Here is a 21,857-nt window from a genome sequence, read left to right on the forward strand (position 1 = left end):
TTTCCTCTCCATGCCACCGTTCCCCTCTTCCCCTCCTGCCCCCGGAAAACGCCAGTTCCTGGCAGAAACCATTCTACTTTTCATTAATAATTAGGCTACCTTAGATAGCTGAAATAAGTGAAATCAGACGGTATTTGTCTTCTTGTGGTGACATCACTCAGCCACGGTTTCTCCAAGGTGTAGCTCGTGTTAGAATTCGCTGCTTGTGAGGGCTGAATGCAGCTGTACAAACTGCATCTTGCTTATCCATTCAGCCATGGATGCACATTTGGGCTTCCTTCATGTCTTGGCTATTATGGATAGCATTGCTATAAATATTAGTGCCTAAATGCCTTTCTGTTATTTTGCCTTTAGTTCTTTTGGATGAATACACAATAGCAGAATGGCTGGACTGCGTTTTAGAATGATGACAACCTGCTGTTGTTGTCTTCCTTTGGGATGTCAGCGGTGCATCAAGGCTCCAATCCCGCCTTTATCAATACATTTTGTTTTCATTTTTCTCATAGCTGTCATCTTAAGAGGTGTGAGTTGATATCTAGTTTAGTTTGGGTTTGCAACTCCTTGGTGGTCAGTGGTGTTAAACATCTTTTGCCATGCCTCCCATTTGTTCGTGTGGTACTCACAATATTTGTCAATGTGGCATGTTACACTGACGGAGTTTCAGATGTTCAGCCATCCTCGTGTTCCAAGAACGAATCCCACTTACTTAGGATGCGTCAGCATTTAATCATGCTTTTGAATTTTTGCCTGGCGTTTCATCAAATATTTTTACCACTATTCATCAGAAAGATTGGTGTGCGATTTTCTTGAAATTCCTTTTTCTAACATGGCACCAGGTTACGGCTGCTCTCACAGAAAGCACTTGGCGGTGCTCCTCTTCAGGTTTTTCGTAGAGGTTCCAGTAGGTGAATGGGTTTTTTCTTAAATTTCTCGATTTTAATATATTGCTCTTGATTGGTAGGATTCACAAACGAGGACATCTGGCTCCTCACTTTCTTTTGTGAATTTTTCTTTATCAACTCAATCCCATTAGCAGTAATAGATCCATTCAGCACCACAAACGGCGTCTTTATTCACTATACTACAGCACAGCTCTGGCCCCACTATGCATATTTTTAAGTAAACTGTTTTCCTATTTCTATGTTCTTTTTCATGTACACATATTTTATGCAGTTTTGATATGAGTGCCACTCAATTTTATATCCTAATATTTTGAATGAGCATTGAGAAATTTCCTTAATTATTTTCCTCTCGTTGACTTATTATGCCACCTCTATGTGTTATTCAATGCAGTTTTCCCACAAATATCCTCCTGAACCTAGAATCTTGTTTACTTGGAATTTTTTTTTTCCTGAGATGTCTTTTTAGAGGTGGAATGATTGGGCCTGGTGTGATAGCATTGGTGGCTACAGTCCTCTCCCTGCACGTGCCAGGGGTGCTGGTTCTAATCCCGGCAGCCCTGCTTCCCAACTGGTTCCCTGCCCGTGGCCTGGGAAAGCCTTGGGACCCTGCACTCGCCTGGGAGACCCGGAAGAGGCTCCAGACTCCTGACTTCAGATTAGCTCAGCTTCGGCTGTTGGGGCCACTTGGAGAGAGTGAGCCAGCAGACAGAAGACCTTTCTGTCTCTTCTCTGTATATCTGCCTTTCCTAAATAAAGAAACCTTTAAAAGCACTGAGCATTAAAAAAAAAAAAGGTGGAATGATTTGTTGGACTGTCCCATTCGTTTCATGGTTTTATTTCTAAAGGAAATTTGTGCACAAAAGTGTAGTTATGAGAGAAGATGCCCCGAGTCCCCCAGTGGATATAGATATCAGGAATATTTCAACCAAGACATTAAATATTTCTGTTTCGTTTTACTAGCTATCTGATAAGAATACATTTGACTACACGCGGAGCTAGAAATCCAATCAACAATGACTCAAACAGATTGGAGGTTTATTTTTCCACCTACTGGGATGGTTAGATATTGGTAGACTGTCCTGGACTGGCAGCTGCTCAAGGGCGTCCAGGTCCAGATTATTACATTTCTTGACTCTTTTTTTGTAATGGTTTTCATCTTTAAGTCTGTGAGATGGCGTTGTACTTCAAGGCACTGAAAGGGCTCTCTGGGCAGGACGATGGATGAAGGACAAAGGGCTGAAGGGCTGTATTAAAAAAAAGCACTTTTGCAGAAGCCCTGATTGTATTGGCTTTGATCTTGTTGCTCAGAATCAGGTCACAAGGTCACGTGGCCACACTTCACTTCAGGGCAGGTGGGGAAAGAGAACATTGTATCGTGCACCTGTCTCCAGTTGGAGGAGGCGAGCAAGGGGCTGTGCTCATCTATCAAGTAAAAAGGGCATAACTGCCATGTGACTTTCAGTATTTTAAATGAGGAAGAGGAGCAGCATAAAGGTTCTCATTGGTTATAATTAACTGGTAAACTCCTTTAGGGAAGCAATTGGCTTGTAGCCTTCTTTGAATCCTTATTATCTGCGTCGTGTTTTGAAAAGGACTTTGTCAATATGTTGAAAAGTCAATAGAGGAGCCTTAGAAATTATGATGAGTTAATTAAAAAGTCGCATTCGATGAACTCCTTCTCCTTTGATAAGGATTTTTGTCGAGTACTTTTGGGAAATGCAATAGAACTAGCACATTGGACAGTCTCCTGATCAAACTCCGTACACCGGGCAATGTGGGTTCAAGGAGAGTTCAACTTGATGTTTCACTAGGAACTTTACTCTCTACAAACAGAAGCTGTTGGTTAGTGAGAATGTTTTTGCGCCAAGACAACAGAGAAGCAAGCAGTTTTTCTTTGTGAGGCCGTAGCCATTTCATAACTGACCACTTCCAATTTACTTTTTTCTGTCTTCTCGTTTTCCCTTCAACCTTTTATTTATTTATTTTTTCTTTCCAATAAAATCACTCGAGTTTATTGCAAAGAAACGGGGGAGAAGCTGGCAGATGAGGGTTCCCACAGGCACTCCCATCACTGAGCCGGAATTCCAGGTGCCAGATCCTTCTAGAAGCTAGGGGAGAATCAGCATCCTTACCTCCCTTTAGGCTGAGCCGTAGAGCTGGAGTTCCAGGGTCTTTCTGGTTGGGGCTGGTATAAGAGACAGCCTTTCCTCTTTTCCTCAAGGTTTCCAGGAAGGCATTTACGCTGCGTTCAGACTTCCAGTTAAGCAAGTGAGTGTTAGACTCAAGTCTTCCCGCATCGTTGAGTGCCTGGCACAGGTACCAGCACAGACTTTACAAGTCACGCCCACTGAGAACCTGTGGCTCCATGTGACAGGGACAGTGGTTGAGGCAGTGACAGCAGCCACCAGCAGTCTTTGCTTTTGTTCTTGAGTCCCTGGGATTGTAACTGCTCACCAGTCCTCGGCTCGGGGAACCAATGCAAAAACACAACACAACGCTATGCAAGAACCGGAGGTAGAGTAACAGTTCTTAAACTATACACCAAGGTACTCAGTTCTCTGCAGTGTAATTACAGCTAACTTTGGACATAAGAATAGACTACATTTTGGAAAATAACTCAACAGGTATTAGACATCACGAATTCCATGAACTCAAAGTAGTTGACATTTTCAACTCAGATCTTAGATTCCTTCAATGACATCATTTCTTTTGCAAGCTCTGTGTGTGTGTGTGTGTGTGTGTGTGTGTGTGTGTGTGTGTGTTTGGTGGTGTGGCTCTAAGAAGTACTACAATGTGGAACAGCAAATGAGGGAGGTAGTGTTCAAAACAGTTCTATGGCTGAGCATCGTGCCATGTCTGTGACTATACCATTAGCAAGTATTTGTTGCAGCTTACCTGTGAAATGCAAACGCTATTTTTCTCTTTTGATTTTTGTGCCTTATTTTCAAACAGCTACTAAAGTTGCTAAGACGTAAATACATATTAAATTGCTAACACCTAACTACCTAAGAAACATTGAGTGTTAGAAGTTCCTTCGTGAAGGCCTAGAGGAGTATCAGAAAACTGGAATTGCTGAGAAAGCAAGGGGTGTTGGGAATTGAAGACTTTTGGAATTTCTGACATAAAGCTTTATATATATATTATATAGTATATATATGTTGAGTTATGTTAATTAGATAAAGTGAGGACATTGCACATATCTCACAATGCAGATTTAGAAGCATGGTGGTCCTTCTACTGCCCCTCTGGCCCCCACCCTCCTCTTTTCCACTGTCTTTAATTTTTTTTTTTTTAATTCTTACAATGGCATGCTTTCAGCTTGCTTTGCAGGCACAGACTGAACACACCATGAGATAAAGAATGAAACAACTGGCAAGTAGAAAAGCAGAAAGCCAAGAAACCACACTGTCACCGTGAGCAGTACGTGAGCAAGCGCGCAGGGCCCTGTGTGAGCCCAGCATGCAAGCAGGCCCAGAGTCGGAGAGCTGGAGCGAACGGAGGGCGTGAGCAAACTGCTCACTTAGAGACCAGGAGGGCGCTCGCAGGGCGTGCTGGAAGGCTCAGTTAGCACTTTTCTATAGACTGTAACACACAAAAGCTCAACTGTGAAACTGCTTTTGTCTCTTAGTGCCCTAACTTCCAAAGCCCTATAAAGAACTGAAGCTCTTGGTGTGTGCCTGTGTGTATACTCTGGTTTCTCTTCAGATCGCACAAATCTTTCACCATTTTAATGTATGCCTGTCAATGTTTATTGACTTACAAAAAGCACGATTCAGTGTCATTTCCTACGATTTTCTGATTACTACATACATTTTTAAAAATGCTAGACATGGTGTTTTCATTATTATCTAGTTTTGTAGTCTTATTAGCTGAGGAATTTTCAGTTCTACTACCTTCCTGATGGGCTTAAGATAGCTAAAATTAAAATTTATTTTTTTCTTTCTTTAGAGCATCATGCTCAAAGCACTTTTCATCAGGCCTGAAATTTAAGACAATGAAATACATATCACTTTGCCTTATTTCTCTTGGTGGAAACAGAGAATTCTGTTGTTCACATGACGGTAACCGACTGATGATAATATAGGCCTAGTTACTTAAATTGGTAACTTAAGCTGCTTCCAGTCTTAAATTTTCTTTTTGTGGGCATCTACAAGTATGTCAGGGCACAAATTTGTTCAAGTTGAATTTGTGGGCTTGATTACATTGTGCATTTCAAAAACTATTTTACTAGATTTCCCTCCCAGAGACTAGATAATCGGTTAAACTACACCAACATTCTAAAGTGTTGGGTTTTATTTTTACCCCTCATCCACAGGACCTAATATTAAACCGTTTATCTTGAAAAATGGTATATTTTTATAGCTTAAAATTGAATTTAATTTTTAATGAGTGAATTTCATCATATGTTTCTAGGGTTAAAACTACACTTAGTCCTTTTCCCGGTCGGTGAGAACATGACGGCGGCCTGTGACATGCACACTTACTAGGTTATTATTTTATTAACTAAGTCATTGCTGCAGATAAAGTGATGGCCCATTGCCTCACTACGTATGCGGGAATAACGGACAAGTGACTAACCATTACAGTGGTCAAGTTCATTACAAAGCTTTATGGCCATCACAGTCTAGAAGGGAGATCTATGATGGAGGTTTTTTTTTTTTTTAGGGAGAAAAGATGTGAACTAAAATCTGGTAGAGGTATATCAGCTAGCTTTGTGAGTAATGGTGACAGAAGAAGACAGCAGACAGAGGTGCAAAGACGGGAGTGGAACAAGCAGAGCACATGAGACGTGTGCACAGGGTGACTCGGGTTAGCACCTGTGCGTGAAGCAGGCAGTGCGGCACCCCCACTCGTTGTGGGCCTGAAAGTCAGGGAAGCAGTTGCATGAGCCTTAGTCCCCTGACAACAAGATGTAACTGTACGGTTTCTAAGGTGAGGTGTGACATAGCAGTTGCATTTGGTAAGTCATGCTAGAGAAGGGATTGGAGATACCCTGCTGGACCTAAGCTCAGGCAGGGAGTGGTGAAGTTGGCCCAGTGACTCATGTCAAGGGACCTTTGACCTCGGGAATACTCAGGCTATCTATGGATTTTGCTATGAAAGCGCCTAAATGTTTCTTCTGAAGATGGGATACACGGCACCAGGGCCATCAGGAAGACCTACAACCAAACTGCCATACACAATTAAAACACACACACACACACACACGGACCAGCATTGTGGCATAGCTACTTAAGCATCCCATAGGTATTCAGGTTCTAGGCCTGGCTACTTCACTTCCCATCCAGTTCTCTACTAATGCGCTTGGGAAGGAAGTGGAAGATGGCCCACTTGCCACTCGCATTGGAGACCCCACCGGAGCTCAGGGTTCCTGGCTCAGGTGTGCTCCACCGATGGTCCTCGTGGTCATTTGGGGTCTGAACCACTGGAAGGAAGAATTCCCCTGTCACTCTGCCTGTCATACAAATAAAGAAAATCTTGTCTTTTTAAAATCCACACAGAGGTGTTTTTTTTTTTCCCCCCTAACATGGGTTTTTCATGAGCTTTCTGGAAGAGTTCCCAAATGTATGGACTTCAGAAATTTTCACATTAAAGTACGTTTACTCTTCAGTCCTAGTGCGCGTCTTTATATTAAGACAAAGGTGCATCTGAGAAGAGTAACTGAATGTGGGAACTGGAAGATGTTGGAGGTTTCAGTTACAAGAAAATGTTCTGGCTCTCCCGCTGCCTGCCTGAAGCTCTTGGACTAGTCTGGTTCACTTACCACCGCAGATCCGCCTGTTACACTTGGGTTAGGAACACCTGCCATTAAGGATGAATTTCTCGTGGATGCCGACAGCCGCGATTTCTCTTGGGTGGAAACCTCTAATTTGGAAAACGATCCATCTTAAACACTTTGTAGAACCCTATTCACACCACAAGGAGTTTTCTGTCATCTTCGAAACACAAACTGGGTGTGAGGCAGATGGTTAAATTCCTCAGAGACTGGGTCCTAAAACCCCCGAGGCTCTGCGCCCCATCCTTGGCTAAGTCCATCTTCTTGCCCAAACGCAACAGCTGCACCCGCCGACTTCTCCCTCTCCTTCTGCTCAACCTTTGTGCTGAGCAGCCCAGGGCCCCCGCGAACCGAGGCAATGGAATTAACAGCTCTTTAGCGAACACCTGCGACTCGTAAAGAACACACGCTGGCGAGAGAGGAGCTGGACTGGGGCCCCGTTGGCGTCTCAACCCTTGACCTGAGAGGGAAGGCTTAAACTTGGCGCCCCCTCCCCCTTCATTTACATTTCGCGCGAATTCGCGTCTGTGAGCCGCAGTCAGGTTACATTCCCCCCTCCCCAAAGGTTTGCGCGTCTCGGGGCTTGTGCCTGGCCGCAGCTCTGTGCGCTCAGGAACGGTGGTGGGGACAATGTTGGCTCGCGCCCACCTGGCATCAGGGCGCTCGACCCCAGGTGTGCACCATCGCTAACGAGGAGACGGCCACCGCAGGCCACCGCGCGGGTCCTGGTCCCAGTTCCCCGGTTGTGTTAAGCAGGGTGCGGCACGTTTTCCGAGTTTTTCAAAGCTCTCCTTTCTTGGGTGCCTGCTTTCGGTGCCTCAGCGCCCCAAGCTAGGCGGTCCCTCATCCCTCGCCGGCTCCCGCTCCGCTACGGCCACTCGCCTCACGTCGGAGTTCAGGTTCAGCCCCGGTTTTTGCTCCCAATTTGGGTAAAGGCCAAAGAGGGACTGAGGGCGCCGGCTAGCCTGGGTGGGGGGGTAGGGGGGAGCGGAGGGGTGAGGGAAGAGAGGCGGAGAGAGGTGGCCTCTGATTGGTCGGGGAGGGGGAGTGGAGGCACGGAGTTTCCCACAATGCCCCGGTGCGTTGCAGCCGCGGATGGATGCTGCGGGAAGGGGCTGCCATTTGCTGCCCCTGTCAGCTGCGCGCGGACCTGCCCGCGCTCCTGCAGTCGGCGCCTTCGCCGCCGCCGCCGCCACCACAGCCGTCAGTCGGTCCGGCCTCCGCAGCTGCGCCGCCTCGCTTCCCTCCGCGGCCGCCTGTGGAGCGGTCGCCATGAACCCCAGCTCCTCGGCGGGAGAGGAGAAAGGGGCGACGGGCGGCAGCAGCAGCAGCGGAAGCGGCGCCGGGAGTTGCTGCCTGGGCGCCGAGGGCGGTGTGGACCCGCGGGGCGCAGGGGCAGCGGCGGCCGCCGCTCTGGAAGAGCCCGCGGCTGCCGGCCAGAAGGAGAAGGACGAGGCGTTGGAGGAGAAGCTGAGGAACTTAACTTTCCGGAAGCAGGTGTCGTACAGGTAGGCACGGGGAGCCAAGCAGCCCCAGACAGGTGCCGGCGAGGGCGGGGTAACCAGTCTTCTCTTTCCAAGCGGCGCTTCCCAGGAGTTGGGGGCACTTCGTTCATTTCTCTGCCTTGCGCGCTCTGGTTTTTTTTTCTCGCTCTTTCTCGCCTTCAGCCGTTCGGGAGATCCGCGCTGTTGTTTCTTCGTGCCATCATTCTGGGCTGGGGGAGGCTGCCGGCGCCTACCAGGGTCCCTGCTGCCAGAGCAACGCAAATGCCTGTGTGTGTTTGTGTGTGTGTGTGGGGGGGTGTTTGGGCGGGGGCGGTGAGGACACACGGAGACGCCTAGTTTTCTTGAGAGAAGTCGTCAAAGTTGCCCCTAAGCTGGTGTCATCTCCCATCGCTCCCCCAGCTCCCCGGATTTCATGGCTGAACCTTTGGCACGAACTTGAAGCTTACATTATCTCTCTAGCGGGGAGTCATTCTTAAGGAAGTGGCACCCACAGGGACATTCCCCCAGTGAGGGGGCAGGCGGGAGGTGGGTCTCCGTTGTGGGGGTTCCTGACACGCTTGCTCTCTCTCGCTCTCTGTTTCTCCTGGGTGTTCCCAGAAGGTCACCGTGAGGGGTGAGGACAGGGCGGGACTGCATTGGCACCTGGTGATGGGTGCATTTGTAGAGACAGAGACTGGGGTGGGATAACTGGCCACCCGAGGAGGTCAAAAGGTAGCTCCAAATCGTGTCAGGACCTCCCAGAAAGAAAAGGGGATTCGGTAGGTCCCCCCATCTCCCCCTGCCAAGGGAAGGGTGAAGACGTTCGGGGAGTTGCTGGGAGGACTTTTCCCGCTTGTTGATTGTAAAGGTGCGGGAGCAAGCCTCGATGCACAGTGACCTGCATGTGCCAGGGCTTCAAGTGTGTCTTGCAAAGGGTCAGTGAGTGCACTTTTATGCCCCTACTCGTTTTGAGTCAGCAAGCCTTCCAGAAACCCATCTGATGTGTTCAGCCTGTCACACCGTGTGCTGTTATGTAAGCAAAAGCAGGTGACAGAGGTGTGGGGGCTGCTGAGGGTGCGCTTGATGTATGGGGGCAGGTGGCTGAATCAGCGGGATCCCCACAGGCAGAGCTTGGACTGACCCCCGCCCCTGGCAGCGGGCATGTGCTGGTGTGTTCCTGTGGTCTTGTGCCGGCTCCTCCGCCGCTTCCCTGGTGAGGGCTTGGCATCTGTGGTCCCCTGCCTTGTGCGCTCAGGGCATATCCCACCTCGATTGTCTTCTCAGTTACACAGAGAGGCTCGAAATGGATTTTCATTTTTATATTTTTGGTTTCTAAAAATAGGCAGGTGGGAGGGAGGGAATGGGCTAACTCTAGGGAGGTTTGCTAGGACAGCGGCAGTTCTGCTTCCCAGTTAGGATGGCCTGTTGGGCCCTTGGGGGAACGGGGACTACATGGACTACATTGAGCCTCTTTTAGGAGCTGCTTATGCACAGGATGAGTCTGGGCTTCGAGACGGAGGAATGGTCCTGTGTCTTGGCCATCCGTGTTGACTTCCCAGTTGGGTAGGGCTACAGAGCTCGAGTTTGCAAGGGAAATCATCTTCGCTTACCTCTTGGGAAGCGCAGTTCTCAGCACCTGTTTTGGGGGGGAGGGGGAGGGGGAATGTACCCGTCCTGGGTAGAAGCACAGCTTTCTGAGATGTGTGTCCACACACAGTCATGAGCGCGAGCAGGGACACCCTGCACGACAGTCGGAGCAGCTGGTACTCTGTGGGCATCCTGTCCTTTTAGAGAGAGCATCACGGTCTCCAGCGCAGTGAACCAACCACCTGCAGCAGTGTCATCTCAGGTGGCTGTTAAAAGTGCCTGCCACCCCACACTGACACCATCCACTCTGTGTGGGTGGAGATTTTTTTTAACAGGGTCCTCGGGCAGTGCTTAAACACACTAGGATCTGACGGATCGTTGCCCTATTTTTTTTTTTTTTTCTCAAAGGCTAAACAATTGATTCCTGAACTCATGAAACCCTGCCTGGCCTAACAAGATCAGGCAATCCCGGAAACTGAGGAACAGACGGTGATGTGGCAGGTGCTTTTAGCTGGCCCGTGTTTGTCCACTGGAAGCTGCTGCTTTTCAATCACCGTTTACATTCTTTCCTTGGAGTCATGGTGAATGACCAACCCGGTAGTCCCAGTGGCCGCTGTGTGCTGGACTTAGATGTAGCTGGGCCCGACTGGTGTGCTGGGAGGTCTGTGTCGGTGTGTGGGGAAAGAGCGGTGTTGGCTGGAAGTGGCCGTCGGCTCCTCAGTGAGGACCTTGCCGGCCCTGCTCCTGAGGGGCACTGCTGGGATTCCACGGGCTGGAGTCGTGAAGGGACGCAGTTTGCAACCCACACAGAAGTTCAGCTGGAGTGGGGAAGATGGGTGCTTGAGTAGGGTGTCACTTAAGGTGAGCCAGTGGAGAGGCACAGGTAGACAGGGAATAGCATGTAGAACATGAGTAACTGCGCGTTGAAACTTGACAAGAAAGAGGAAGGGGACTTTGGGAGAGAGAGTGTGTGTGTGTGTGTGTGTGCACGCGCGTGTGTAGGGGGTCTCATCTGCTCTGTTGCTAAGGAACATATAAGCTAGGGTTTAAAAATAAATGAGGAGTGGGTGGGCATATGCAGTGACTCCTGTCTTTTTAGGAACCAGAGCCCTTTTCAAAAAGCCTTTAAATAACCATTTCTGGAGGCAGATTTTTTTTTTCCATTTTGCTTGACTTTTTCGTTCTTAAGTAAAATAAACTCCTTTATCGACTCCTGGCTTTTCCCTCATTAGCTTTTGTTTGTTTTTATTTTTGGGGGGGGGCGGTTTTCCCATGATAATTCTGCCTTTCTTTCTGACTGTGCGCCCTGGCAGTGCATGGGCTCCCTGGCCTGTAAAGCTGAGGCTTTTGCAAGGTGTGCAAATGAGCTGCTACTTTTCTTTGCAAATTGCTACTTTCTTGCTCTTTGAAAATTATGGTGCTGCAATGGACACATATGTGTAAATGACTACCTAAAGTGGAGGAACTGATTTGGAAGAAAAACTGCTGTAAGAATTATTTCCATTGAAGTCAGTAAAATGGGAGAAAACTCCTTCCAGGGACGTACGGGAGGGGGAGGAAGGAGAAAGTAGTTGATGAATTTTGTCTTGTGTGTGGCGGTCACTGTGCTCAGTATTATTGTATAGTTAATATTATTTATCTCCATTATAGTCTTATTAGGCGATGGTGGCCATTTCTCTTTAATAAAGTTATCCTGAAGCGTGGAGCTTGGACGGAGGCGGCACTTAGAGGCAGATCCGACTCCGCAGGACTTTGTCCTCAGACGTACCGTGCTACTTCTCCAGTCATTTCGTTCAGACTTGAACTCGCTGTGTCTGTGCGTGTGCCTGTGTAAGCATTGTACTCACAGGTGTGTCTGCAAGTGTGTGCCTGCACGAGTCCACACGAATGTGCCTGTAGCCGCGTGTACGTGCCCGTAGGCACGTCTTCTTTGGCTTCATCCATCCTGTGCCATAGGTCATCTGCTTGCCTCATTCTTCATTTTTAAGGGACTCCTCTCCTGTTTCCGAAATCAAAATGAGCGTCCTTTCATGGTCATCAGCACAAATACTGGTTTTGCTTCTGAGGACAAAACCACCTACGTATCTGTCATAGGAATGAGGATGCAGAGCTCGTGAAAGGCTCATCGTGTCTGTGGGAACAGCTCGCACAGCTGCTGTGCAGGTGCGCACGGGCCCAGTGGGGCTGGCCGCTCTGCAGCCGGTGGCCGGCACAGAGTACTGAGGAAGGCTGAGTTTTCTCTTCCAGATTTCTTGGTGTTTATCATTATTAAAAGTGATGTCTGTGTTTTGGCCTGTCTGCTTGTAAACCAGGATGGTGGTTTTCTTAACGTGTTTTTGCTATTTTATAGAAGTAGCAATATCAAGATATATGAAACTTAGGTCAGTAACCAGATAAAATATACCCACATTATATATGTATGTATGGACATAGGATTTTACTTATTTATGTGAAACTTAGCATTACAGAGAAAAAAGTGAAGACAGAGAAAAAGGGCTCTTCCATCTTTTGCCTCAACGGGTCACAACTGCCAAAGTTAAGCCAGACTGAACTCAAGAGCAAGGGCATTCCCCTGGGTCTCTCATATGCATGGCAGGGGCCCATCTTCTGCTGCTTTCCTTAGGCCATTAATGGAGAACTGAATCAAAAGTGGATTATCAGACCCTTCAGGGTAACCTCATGGTTGAATCCTCACCTTGCACACCTAGGATCCCATATGGCCGCTGGTTTGTATTTCAGATGCTCCCCTTCCCATCCAGCTCCCTGCTTGTGGCCTGGGAAAGCAGTAGAGGACAGCCCAAAACCTTGGGACACTGTACCCATGTCAGAGACCTGAAAGAAGCTCTTGGTTCCTGGCTTCAGATCAGTTCATCTCCGGCTGTTGAGGCCACTTGAGGAGTGAACCAGATGATGGAAAATCTTTCTCTCTATTTCTCTTTCTCTCTATAAATCTGCCTTTCCAATAAAGAAATGAATGAATAAACTTTAAAAAAAGAAAAGGAAGTAGATTCTCCAGGACACAAACTAATGCCCATATCGGATGCCAGCATCACAGGCCTGCTATGCCTCAATGCTGTTCCCATAAATCGATATTTTTAAAAACAACAATATATGTATATATGAAAGGTAGAGTCACATAATCATATAATCAGATTGAAAGAGACAGAAGTGGAGAGAGAGATCCTTGATTTGCTGCTTCACTCTCCAGATGACTTAGTGTCCAGGGCTGGGCCAGCTAAAGCCAGGTCCCAGGGTCACCCCTCTGGGTGGCAGGAGTTCATACACTTGGGCCAGCACCGACTGCCATCTGCGTTGCACCAGCAGGGAGGTGGATTGGAAGTACAGCAGCCAGTACTGAAGCGAACCTCTCACATGGAATGCTGGTCTCAGGTGGGCAGCCTAACTTGCTGCCTCACAAAACCAGCTCCAAGATTATCTTGTTACAAGCAAAACAGTAGAGGAATTGGAAGCCAACTCAGGTAACCTGGACATTGTTCTTCCTGGCGCCGGAATCAGTATTGTCCCTGGAGGAAATCTGTCTTCTCCTGAATCCCTCTGTGCACCACTCCCTGCGGTCAGTTCAGGGATATCCTTTTTAAATCCGTGTTTTATATATTTGTTAGTAGTTGGAGACTCTGGCACGAGACAAAGACCTTGGCAGAAATTCAGTGTTTCCTGCCTCAGTGATTACTTGCTTGCTAAGTGTTGACTTCCTTAGTTGGGATGGACATTGGGTACGATTTCAATGTAGCCACTGTGCAGAGAGCTTCCTCTGACGGATCTAGAGGCGTCTGTCACCTGGGAGAGTGATTGCATTGGGCCCGGTAGAATGTAGGAATAGAGAATTGGGATAAGAGCTCGAGTGGAGCTCGATTCCCCGAGGACAACAGTAGCGTAGCCTCCTGGGGCCACATTAAATTAGACTGGCGCTATTGCGTCCCAACACTTCACTTTGTATTCTGAAAAAAATGAGGATTTCCAGTGAGAGTCCAGGATGGTTGCATTCCCTAATTTCTTTCCAGTTTGGGGCCTGGGATATATATCTTATGCAAACCCAAGCCAAGCTTTAAGATGAATGTGCTGTGAAATCGGAAGTATCTGTGAGTGTGTGTCACCTGTGCATTGGCATGCAGCATTTACTGTCTGATATGAATAGGCTTACATTTGTAAAAATGATCCAATGGGGGCCCAGTGGCGTGGCCTGGCGGCTAGGGTCCTTGCCTTGAACGCGCCCGGGTCCCATATGGGCGCTGGTTCTAATCCCGGCAGCTCCACTTCCCGTCCAGCTCCCTGCTTGTGGCCTGGGAATGCAGTTGAGAATGGCCCAAAGCCTTGGCTCCCTGCACCTGTGTGGGAGACCCGGAGGAGGTTCCTGGTTCCCAGCTTCGGATCGGCGCAGCACCGGCCGTTGCGCTCACTTGGGGAGTGAGTCATCAGACAGAGATCTTTCTCTCTGTCTCTCTTCCTCTCTGTATATCTGACTTTGTAATAAAAATGAATAAATCTTTTAAAAAAAATGATCCAATGGAGACAAAGTATTTCTTCATCTGAGACCCTGTCATGTAGTTTCAAGGAAGTAGTTGCTGTGACACGAGGGTGGCATGTGTGTTTTTGAGGGGGTGGATAACTGAGGAAGGATGATCGGAAAAACACACAGTCTAAAATATTAGGCTTATTTTTTTTTCCCTCTTGACATTTTAAAATTAAAATGAACTAGCTTCAAATTGCTTGTTTGCAACCTGTGGCAAGGCATTACAATGCAATGCAGATGAAAGCAGTGCAGCTACCAAGTCCTGTGTTTGCACTGACTGCTCCCATAACTCAGCTTTGGCTGCTTCCCAGGCCGACTCATTAGGAGCCAGCACATCGGGATCTACTTTTCTGAGATGTTGTTTGGTCCTGTCTGTCCTCACGGTGCCACTCACAAGCAGCTTTGCTAGCATTTTCTGCTGTGTGTTTGACCCTGGTGTGTTTCAGCTGGTCTTGGGAAGCTTACGCAACCACTTGGAGGCTCACCATATTCATTCCTAAAATACCTCTGAACTTAGAGGTGTGTTAGGAGGGTCGCTTGAGTCACCTGACGCGAAGGCCTCAGCCTGGTGCTCTGTACAGAGTGAACTTTCAGAATCAACATTATTCCCTTAGCTCAGTTGTGAACTCCCAAAACTGCAGCTGATCCGGCGCAGTCTCCAGATTTCTGTCCGCGTCGCTCGGTGGGGTGGGTACTAGATAAATATTTAGGGGCTCCGACTGTTTACTTCCCTGTCTTTAGCTAAACTACTGCTGCTCTTCAGTGCCAGTCCATCTCACTTGCTATTTGCCTTTTGACTCAAAACACTATCTCTTTCTCTCTTTTACACTCTGTCCGGCAGCCCAGCGCTGCCCTTGTGTGAGCCGCTTCCTGTTCCAGTACTGGAGACAGGAGAAGGGTGGCAGAAGCTCTTCCTTAAGCAGCTATTTGCAGCTTGTCAAACAAAAGGCCTTAATTTGCCTTCCGAGTAGCACTGATGAGCCCTCTGGTTCTCTTTCTGTCTGTCTCATCCTTTTCCGAGGGGCAGCATTGACTTGCTGCTGCTTAGGGAATTTTCTGTGGACTTTTCCTTCTATGATCGTAAGTGAAAAAAACAAAACAAAACGCGGACTGGCCACCAAGTGTTCTTTGAGTCTTTCATGCCTGCTGTCCAACCAGTCCAGGCTTACTCCAGAGGCCTCGCTTCTGGGGTATTCCTTCCCTTTTTCCTTTGACTCATGTGATGGATATTGGTGGAAAAGTTATTTTAGAAAAAAAAAAATCTTTGGTTTACTTAGGGGTGCTAAACTATGTCTTCAGAAAAAAAAAAGTGCCCACTACAGTTTCTTAGTTCATGTGATTTGCTGAGCCCTTGAAGATGGCTTGTGACTATTCCAACATCCGCTGTGCCCTCAGACAAGTGGCACAAGCACTGCTGGGGATTTTTAGGGAAATGAGATGATCAGGTCTGCGGATGAGTGTGGAGGAGGAGGGGGATGCTGTCCGGGAGAGCAAGGGAGAAAGATCTTCAAAAATGAGTGTCAGGGTTTTGACGGTACAGCTTTGGAGTCTGATGAGCCTTTGATGGAGCAGATGCCATTTCTTTGAGATTTATGTATTTGAAAGGCAGAGTTAGGGAAACACACACACACACACACACACACACACACACACACCCCTACCTCCCACTGCCTTCCCAGGTGCAGTAGCAGGAAGTTGGACAGGAAATAAAACAGCGGGCACTTGACTTGGTTCCTACAGGGGTCATAGACAGGTCTCAACCCACCACACTGAGGTATTGGCCCCCGTGTATGGAAGAGAACATTTTTTTTTTTTCTGACAAAGAATTCTGTAGCTCTTGCCTCTAACCTCTGTTAAGTTTTGCCTTTAGATGCTTGAAACTTACAACTCGTGTTCTGATGAGGAACTGACTCTGGTTTAAGCTATGATATTAATAGCCTGGCTTTTGTTGGATGTAGGGGAAACAATCCAACAGTAATAATTAAACTGCAATCAATTCCCATTGTTCTCACCCTGGAATCTCACAGGAGCCCGAGTTAGCCTCGCGGCTCAGGGCCCCTCTGGAGCTCTCCCATTGGGATCCAAAACTCCATATCTGCCTGATGGGTGCCCTTGCACAAATTCCCTATCCTCATTGCCTTTATTTTTACATCTATAAAGTTGAAATAATAGTACTGCCTCCCCAAAGGATCATGTGAGGTTTAAGTGAGTCGCTATTTGCAGAGTTGTCTGTGACAAAGTAGAAGATGAAGGGTGTTTAGTACTGTCTATTCTTCAGTCCTGTTGAGGAGTGACTTCATTTGTTACATTTCAAAATATTGAACACCCATCAAATGTCAGTAACCATAAAATTATTCCAACAGTATGAAAAGAGTCATTTAGGAAGTGAAATGTGGGGAGCATAATAGCCTAGTGCCTGAAGTCCTCGCCTTGCGTGCGCTGGGGTCCTGGATGGTGCTGGTCCATGTCCTGGCTGCCGCACTTCCCATCTGGCTCCCTGCTTGTAGCCTGGGGCAGCAGTGGAGGACGGCCCAAGTTCCTGGCTCCTGGCTTCACATTGGCTTAGCTCCTACTGCTGCGGTCACTTGGGGAATGAATATTTTTGTCTCTGTATCTGTTTTTTCTCTATGAATCTGACTTTTTGATACAAAATTAAATAAATGCTAAAAAAAAAAAATAGAATGGCAGTGTGCAGGTTCTGGCATTCATGAAGGTCAGGACCATGGCATTCTTCTTTCCCGATGTAATAGAACGTAGTGCCATCCTGTTAGGGAATGGGAAGAGGGAGAGCTGCTTGTGCGCTCGGGAAATTGGAGCAGACAGAAGGCAGAGAGCGGAGACAGTCGGCGCCGTGGGTGTGCGGACAAGCCAGCTAGCAGCGACCCGGACTGGCAGCTGGTCATCTGAGAGCAGAAGTCAGACGCGGAGGGTTGGCGGAGAGGTCGTGGGGCCGCACAGTGTCAGGAACAGGTAATAACTGACAACACAGGTGCTAGAAACAGAGCTGTCGCTATGGCAACGGGAGGGAAGGTGTTTCCCTTCCGTCTCCGTGGCATCCCCCTTGTGTGCCCAGACAGTGAGTGGCTGGCGTGTCCTGGCAATCAGAAAGCCTCATGGATGCCACCTGCCCTGAGTATTTCCAGAAACGGAAGACTTGGCCTTTTGGGGTGTCCTGTCAATTCTCTCAAGCAGGCCAAACGGCACAATTTATTTTCTAACACTATAGACGGCTCTTAAGTCTCTGTTGAACAAAATAAAATTTGTTCCTTTTTAATTTTTTCTTTCAAAGACAGGAATAAGACATTTTGGCTGCTGTTATGTATTATGTAGATTTTCAGGAAATAACCAGAGAATGGATTCCTTGAAAGAACCGAAGGACATTTAAAAATGTATCATTCCATTGTGTATGAACAAGGTGTCACATTTCTACAGGAAAGTTTACTTTTGTTTAAAGAGAAAGTTGACAAAGATTTGTTTAAAGATAAAAAGAGCTTGTGTAAGTATGTGGAAGGTATCGGAAAGGGCCTCACATGTTACTTAGAGGAAAACTTCTGTCGTATTCCTTAGAGTTAAAGGACTGGGGTCTTGTCAGTGTAGGTAACGGTGCCCGTAGAGGCATTGAAGAAAAGCACCTGCTTTAAAACACACTTCTCCTTCCTAATCAGGCCTTTCACATTCCCAAAGCGGCGGCTTCTTCTCCATTTGTGGGGCTCTCCATTTGTCTCGCTCTCCGTTTGTGGGGCTGTTCGCGCCCCTACAGTTAGGTGGGAGTCTGGAAGCCTCCAGCTCCTGGACGGCAGTGTCTCACCCTTGCAGTGTGAACAGCCAAAGCCCCTCCTGGCCTGCTCAGCTCTTGAGCCCCGACTGCCCTGACGTAGAGCCACAGGGTGGCAGCTGATGAACAACAGTGCTGACAAACTCCCCGTTCTGGATGCTGGAAGTTGGAGATCAGCGTGGGCACATTCTGGGGAAGGCTGCCCTCTGGGTTGTGTGTGGTGACCTTCCCCTGGCGCCCTCAGGTGGCAGGGAGTAGCCAAAGTAAGTCGTGCCCTGGGTCTCTTACAGTAGAGCCGCTCATTCCATCCGGGGCCTCAGCTGCCTGCTCCATCAGGCTGCAGGTGTAGGGCTGCGGTGTACGGATCTGGGAAGAGACAACGTTCAGCGCCTAGCACCAAACCACCCTGCCTTGTTAGACGGCAACCTAGGAAGTTAAAGAAGATCCCTTTCCTGACCAGGGGCCTCTGACAGATCCTGCCCTAGGCGGCAAATGCAATGTCTGCATTCCCAAATGGTCTGTAAAGTATAGCTCAGTGCAGCAAAAAGCTTTTCTTGGTTTAAATGCTGTCTGTGTCAACTAACCTCTCTTGTAAAGAGCTTATCAGTACTCACTGTGTGTCATAAGCTACTATTTTTTAAAGGCTATTTATTTGGAAGAGGATGAGAAAGAGAGAGAGAGGGAGAGAGAGAGAGAGAGAAATGGATAGATATTTCATGTGCTGATTCATTCCTCAAATGGCTGTAGTGGCCAGGGCTGGGCAAAGATAAAACCAGGAGGTTTCCCAAGTGATGACAGGGATCCAAGCTCTTGGGTCATCTTCCACTGCTTTTCCAGGGAATTGGATCACAAGTGGGTGAGCTGGGACTTGAATGGATGGCTCTCGTGGAGGTAATGGCATAATCCCTTGTGTTGTAATGCCGGCTCTGTGCTACTGCATATTTTAGATATAGTAATTCAATGATTCCTCAGTGAAGTAGGAACTTTGTTTTTCTGTTTTATAGATGAGCATGTCGAGGCTTAGACTGACACATCCTGCTTTGTGACACGGCTCACAAAGTGGCAGAGTGGCCGTGCCTCTGTCTGGTTGTTATTGGTAAGATCAGAAGTCAGTCAGCGAAAAGACCCGTGGGTTTGATGTTAGTGGAGCAGCCAGGCCTCCCCCAGGACACAGAGGATGGCCCTAAGAAAGGCTGATTGTCTGGGAGAACGGCACTGTGTTAATGTCCATGCATGAGATGGCTGCTTGCTACTGTCAGCTGTCCGGAGGCCAAGACTGAGCTTTCCATGGTACTGCCCTTTGCAGCCTGTGAATTTTCCATTGTGTGGGGTTGGGGAACACAGCTTTGTTTGGATGGAAAATGATTGCAGAAACTAAAGCCTGGTGCTTCCTCTTTACATTCTTTCTCCAACGTCAGACCTTGTGACTTCTTGTAATCAGGGTGGAACTTGGAGGGGAAACTGGGCACTGCGCATGGATGGGGGCCCGGTGAGGAAGTTAGGGCCAGCGAATTGCAGTTTGTCTCTCTGCGATGAGACTGTCAGCATCATCCCACTTTCTTTTTGTAAGTATTTCCTTAGAGGAGTTCAACTTGTACCTTTAGCTAGAACACCCAGTTAGGCTGCAGATATTTACAACGTACATTTTTCCTATAACAACATCTTGCAGGATGCCCAAGCACATTCATGTGTATGGTTACAGACACCTAGAAGGTTCCAGAGGAGCATTTCAAAAACCTGAGTCATTCTTACACATTTGAAGAAAACCTTTAGAGTTTCTTAGGGAAATAAATCGCTAGTTCAAAAATAAACATAAAGCTATTTCTGAACTGAAACAGAAGCTTTCTGTGAGCCAGGGTGGAATTACCTATAACAAAATCTAAGGGATCTTACAAAAAAAAAAAACAAGTGAGACAGATTTCTAGTGATTTCTCGAACTGTTAATACCGACTATATTTAGGTACTTAATAAAAATGTGTGTGTGCTTTTCAGACTTACCGCTTATAAATTCCTTCCACATACTTGTAATCGAGCTAATTTTACCCTCAGACCTCGTGTTGTTTTCCTAGCCATTGTGTACTTAAGGAATCAGGCATACCGGTGAAGTTCTTCCCCATGGCCATATCCAAGAAGGGGTGCTGGCACCCTCAAGCTGGCTCTGCGATCTGAGGTTTCATATTCTTTGCACTCAGAGCACTGCTTCCATATGTTAACCTATAGAAAAATAGCAACATTTCCCTCTTGTTCATTTTATTTGCTTGAATTTTTCTCCATTATGAGTCTCAGTGGACAGAATTAAAATCAGTCATCAGCTGGCGTAGCAAATCCGTACTACGCTGGCAAGGAGGGCGACCTCACTGTCACCCTTATGCCCCCCCCCCCCCCGCACGACAACGCACGGGGGCAGGAGTGTGATCCTGTACATTTAACGACCCCTTCCCCTCCTCTCCCCACCCCCCGAATAAAGGGAAAGAAGAGACTGAGATGCAGGCGCTGGCTTTGCATTAGTTGCTAAGCAGCAGCCATTTCATTGTAAAGGAGATTCAGTTCAAGCAATGACATAGGTATTCCAAGAATAACATTTCATTTTCAGAGCTGTTGCATTTCAGGTCTCCATTGAGCGTTTGTGTCTGTGGCTCAGTGATTTTAGGGGCAGAAGTAACCACCTCAACATATCTGTTGATGGGATGCACAAAACTCCCCAGAGCTGCTGACCTGCTAACCAGCCTTCCAGGTGAACAGGATGGCGCAAACCCAGGCTACTTGCTCTTTTGAGGAGCTGGAAGTCTGACCAGCAGCTACACCTCATAGCAGGTATGTTTCAGGGCCTGTTGGACCTTCGCTGATATCATCTACATAGAATATTCTGGATCATTGAAAGTTCTGCTTTCAAGTAATGATGTATGGGATAAGATGTTGCAGCCAAGGAGTTGGATTGTGATTGCACCCTGTTGAGATTTTTTTTCTGGAAAATGGGAGGCTAGTGTAAGTCATGGAGTTCAGTTTTATCAGAAAAAGAAGTTAGAGATTGGGTGTTTCTAGAGGAGGAGGCCCAGACGATGTTCTTACAGCTATGTGTGTGAAGGGAAGATGTCAAAACACACAAGTCCCTGGCCCTGCCTCGAAAGGCATTGCAGCCATCGCTGTGATAAGCTGCAAACCTGTGTGAGCCTTCTGGCTGCAGACACGTGCCTGGAGAACTGCTTCATGGGAGTTGAAGAAGGGAGTGGATTTGATGCTCTCAGCGTGTGCTGCACTCACCCCGAGACCCCCCTCCTCAATCCACATGAGAAAAAACAAAGTGCCTTTTTGTGGGAGTGGCTGGGCTGCTTGGAATCTGGTCTTTATCTTCCAGTAAGTTGTCTTGCCACTTCAGTCCAAGTACGTTTTCCAGGAACTGAAAGTAATGTTTGTTCAGAAGAACAAATACATGGATGAATTCATCAATGGCGAGCGGTTATTCCCACTGCAGTGTTGGGTTCATTAACGAGCTGGGTTTTAGCATCTCCCCAGCAATTAATGCGGCTCATAGCTTCATTTTTCACTTCGTGCAGTGATCAGAACAGCTTTGGGGAAATGACTCTGGCGTGATAGGAACCCATTATCCGCGTCAGGAAATCAAGTCGAGAAAGGGTGGGAAGAGAGGGCTTCAATCCTCGACTTTCCTGCATAGCGGGAAACCGCAGGGCTGCGTGAAGTGTCTCTCACAGACGCTGTTGCTGTGTGCGGGAAGCTGTGATAAGGGCTTCACTTAGTTTTTGTTAATTCTTGCAACAACTTTATGAAACACATGCCTTTACTA

The 21,857-nt window shown here is 47.6% G+C and overlaps 1 protein-coding gene across 2 annotated transcripts in view; it reads left to right on the forward strand.

Annotated features, from left to right (window-relative positions):
- The first annotated feature begins 7,751 nt into the window (after positions 1 to 7,751).
- Positions 7,752 to 21,857, forward strand: part of DGKI (diacylglycerol kinase iota) — a 368,375-nt gene continuing 354,269 nt past the window's right edge. The window contains exon 1 of one of the 2 annotated variants that reach the window (XM_041002016.1): positions 7,752 to 8,186. In XM_041002016.1, the coding sequence (XP_040857950.1) occupies positions 7,774 to 8,186 (413 nt within the window). In that variant the 5' untranslated portion in view covers positions 7,752 to 7,773. The remainder of the gene's footprint in view (positions 8,187 to 21,857) is intronic. The other variant, XM_041002017.1, reaches the window with a different exon arrangement.

Source organism: Ochotona curzoniae, unplaced genomic scaffold (assembly GCF_017591425.1).
Source record: "Ochotona curzoniae isolate NIBS_2020 unplaced genomic scaffold, NIBS_Ocur_1.0 scaffold_2476, whole genome shotgun sequence".
NCBI classification, from domain to species: Eukaryota; Metazoa; Chordata; class Mammalia; order Lagomorpha; family Ochotonidae; genus Ochotona; species Ochotona curzoniae.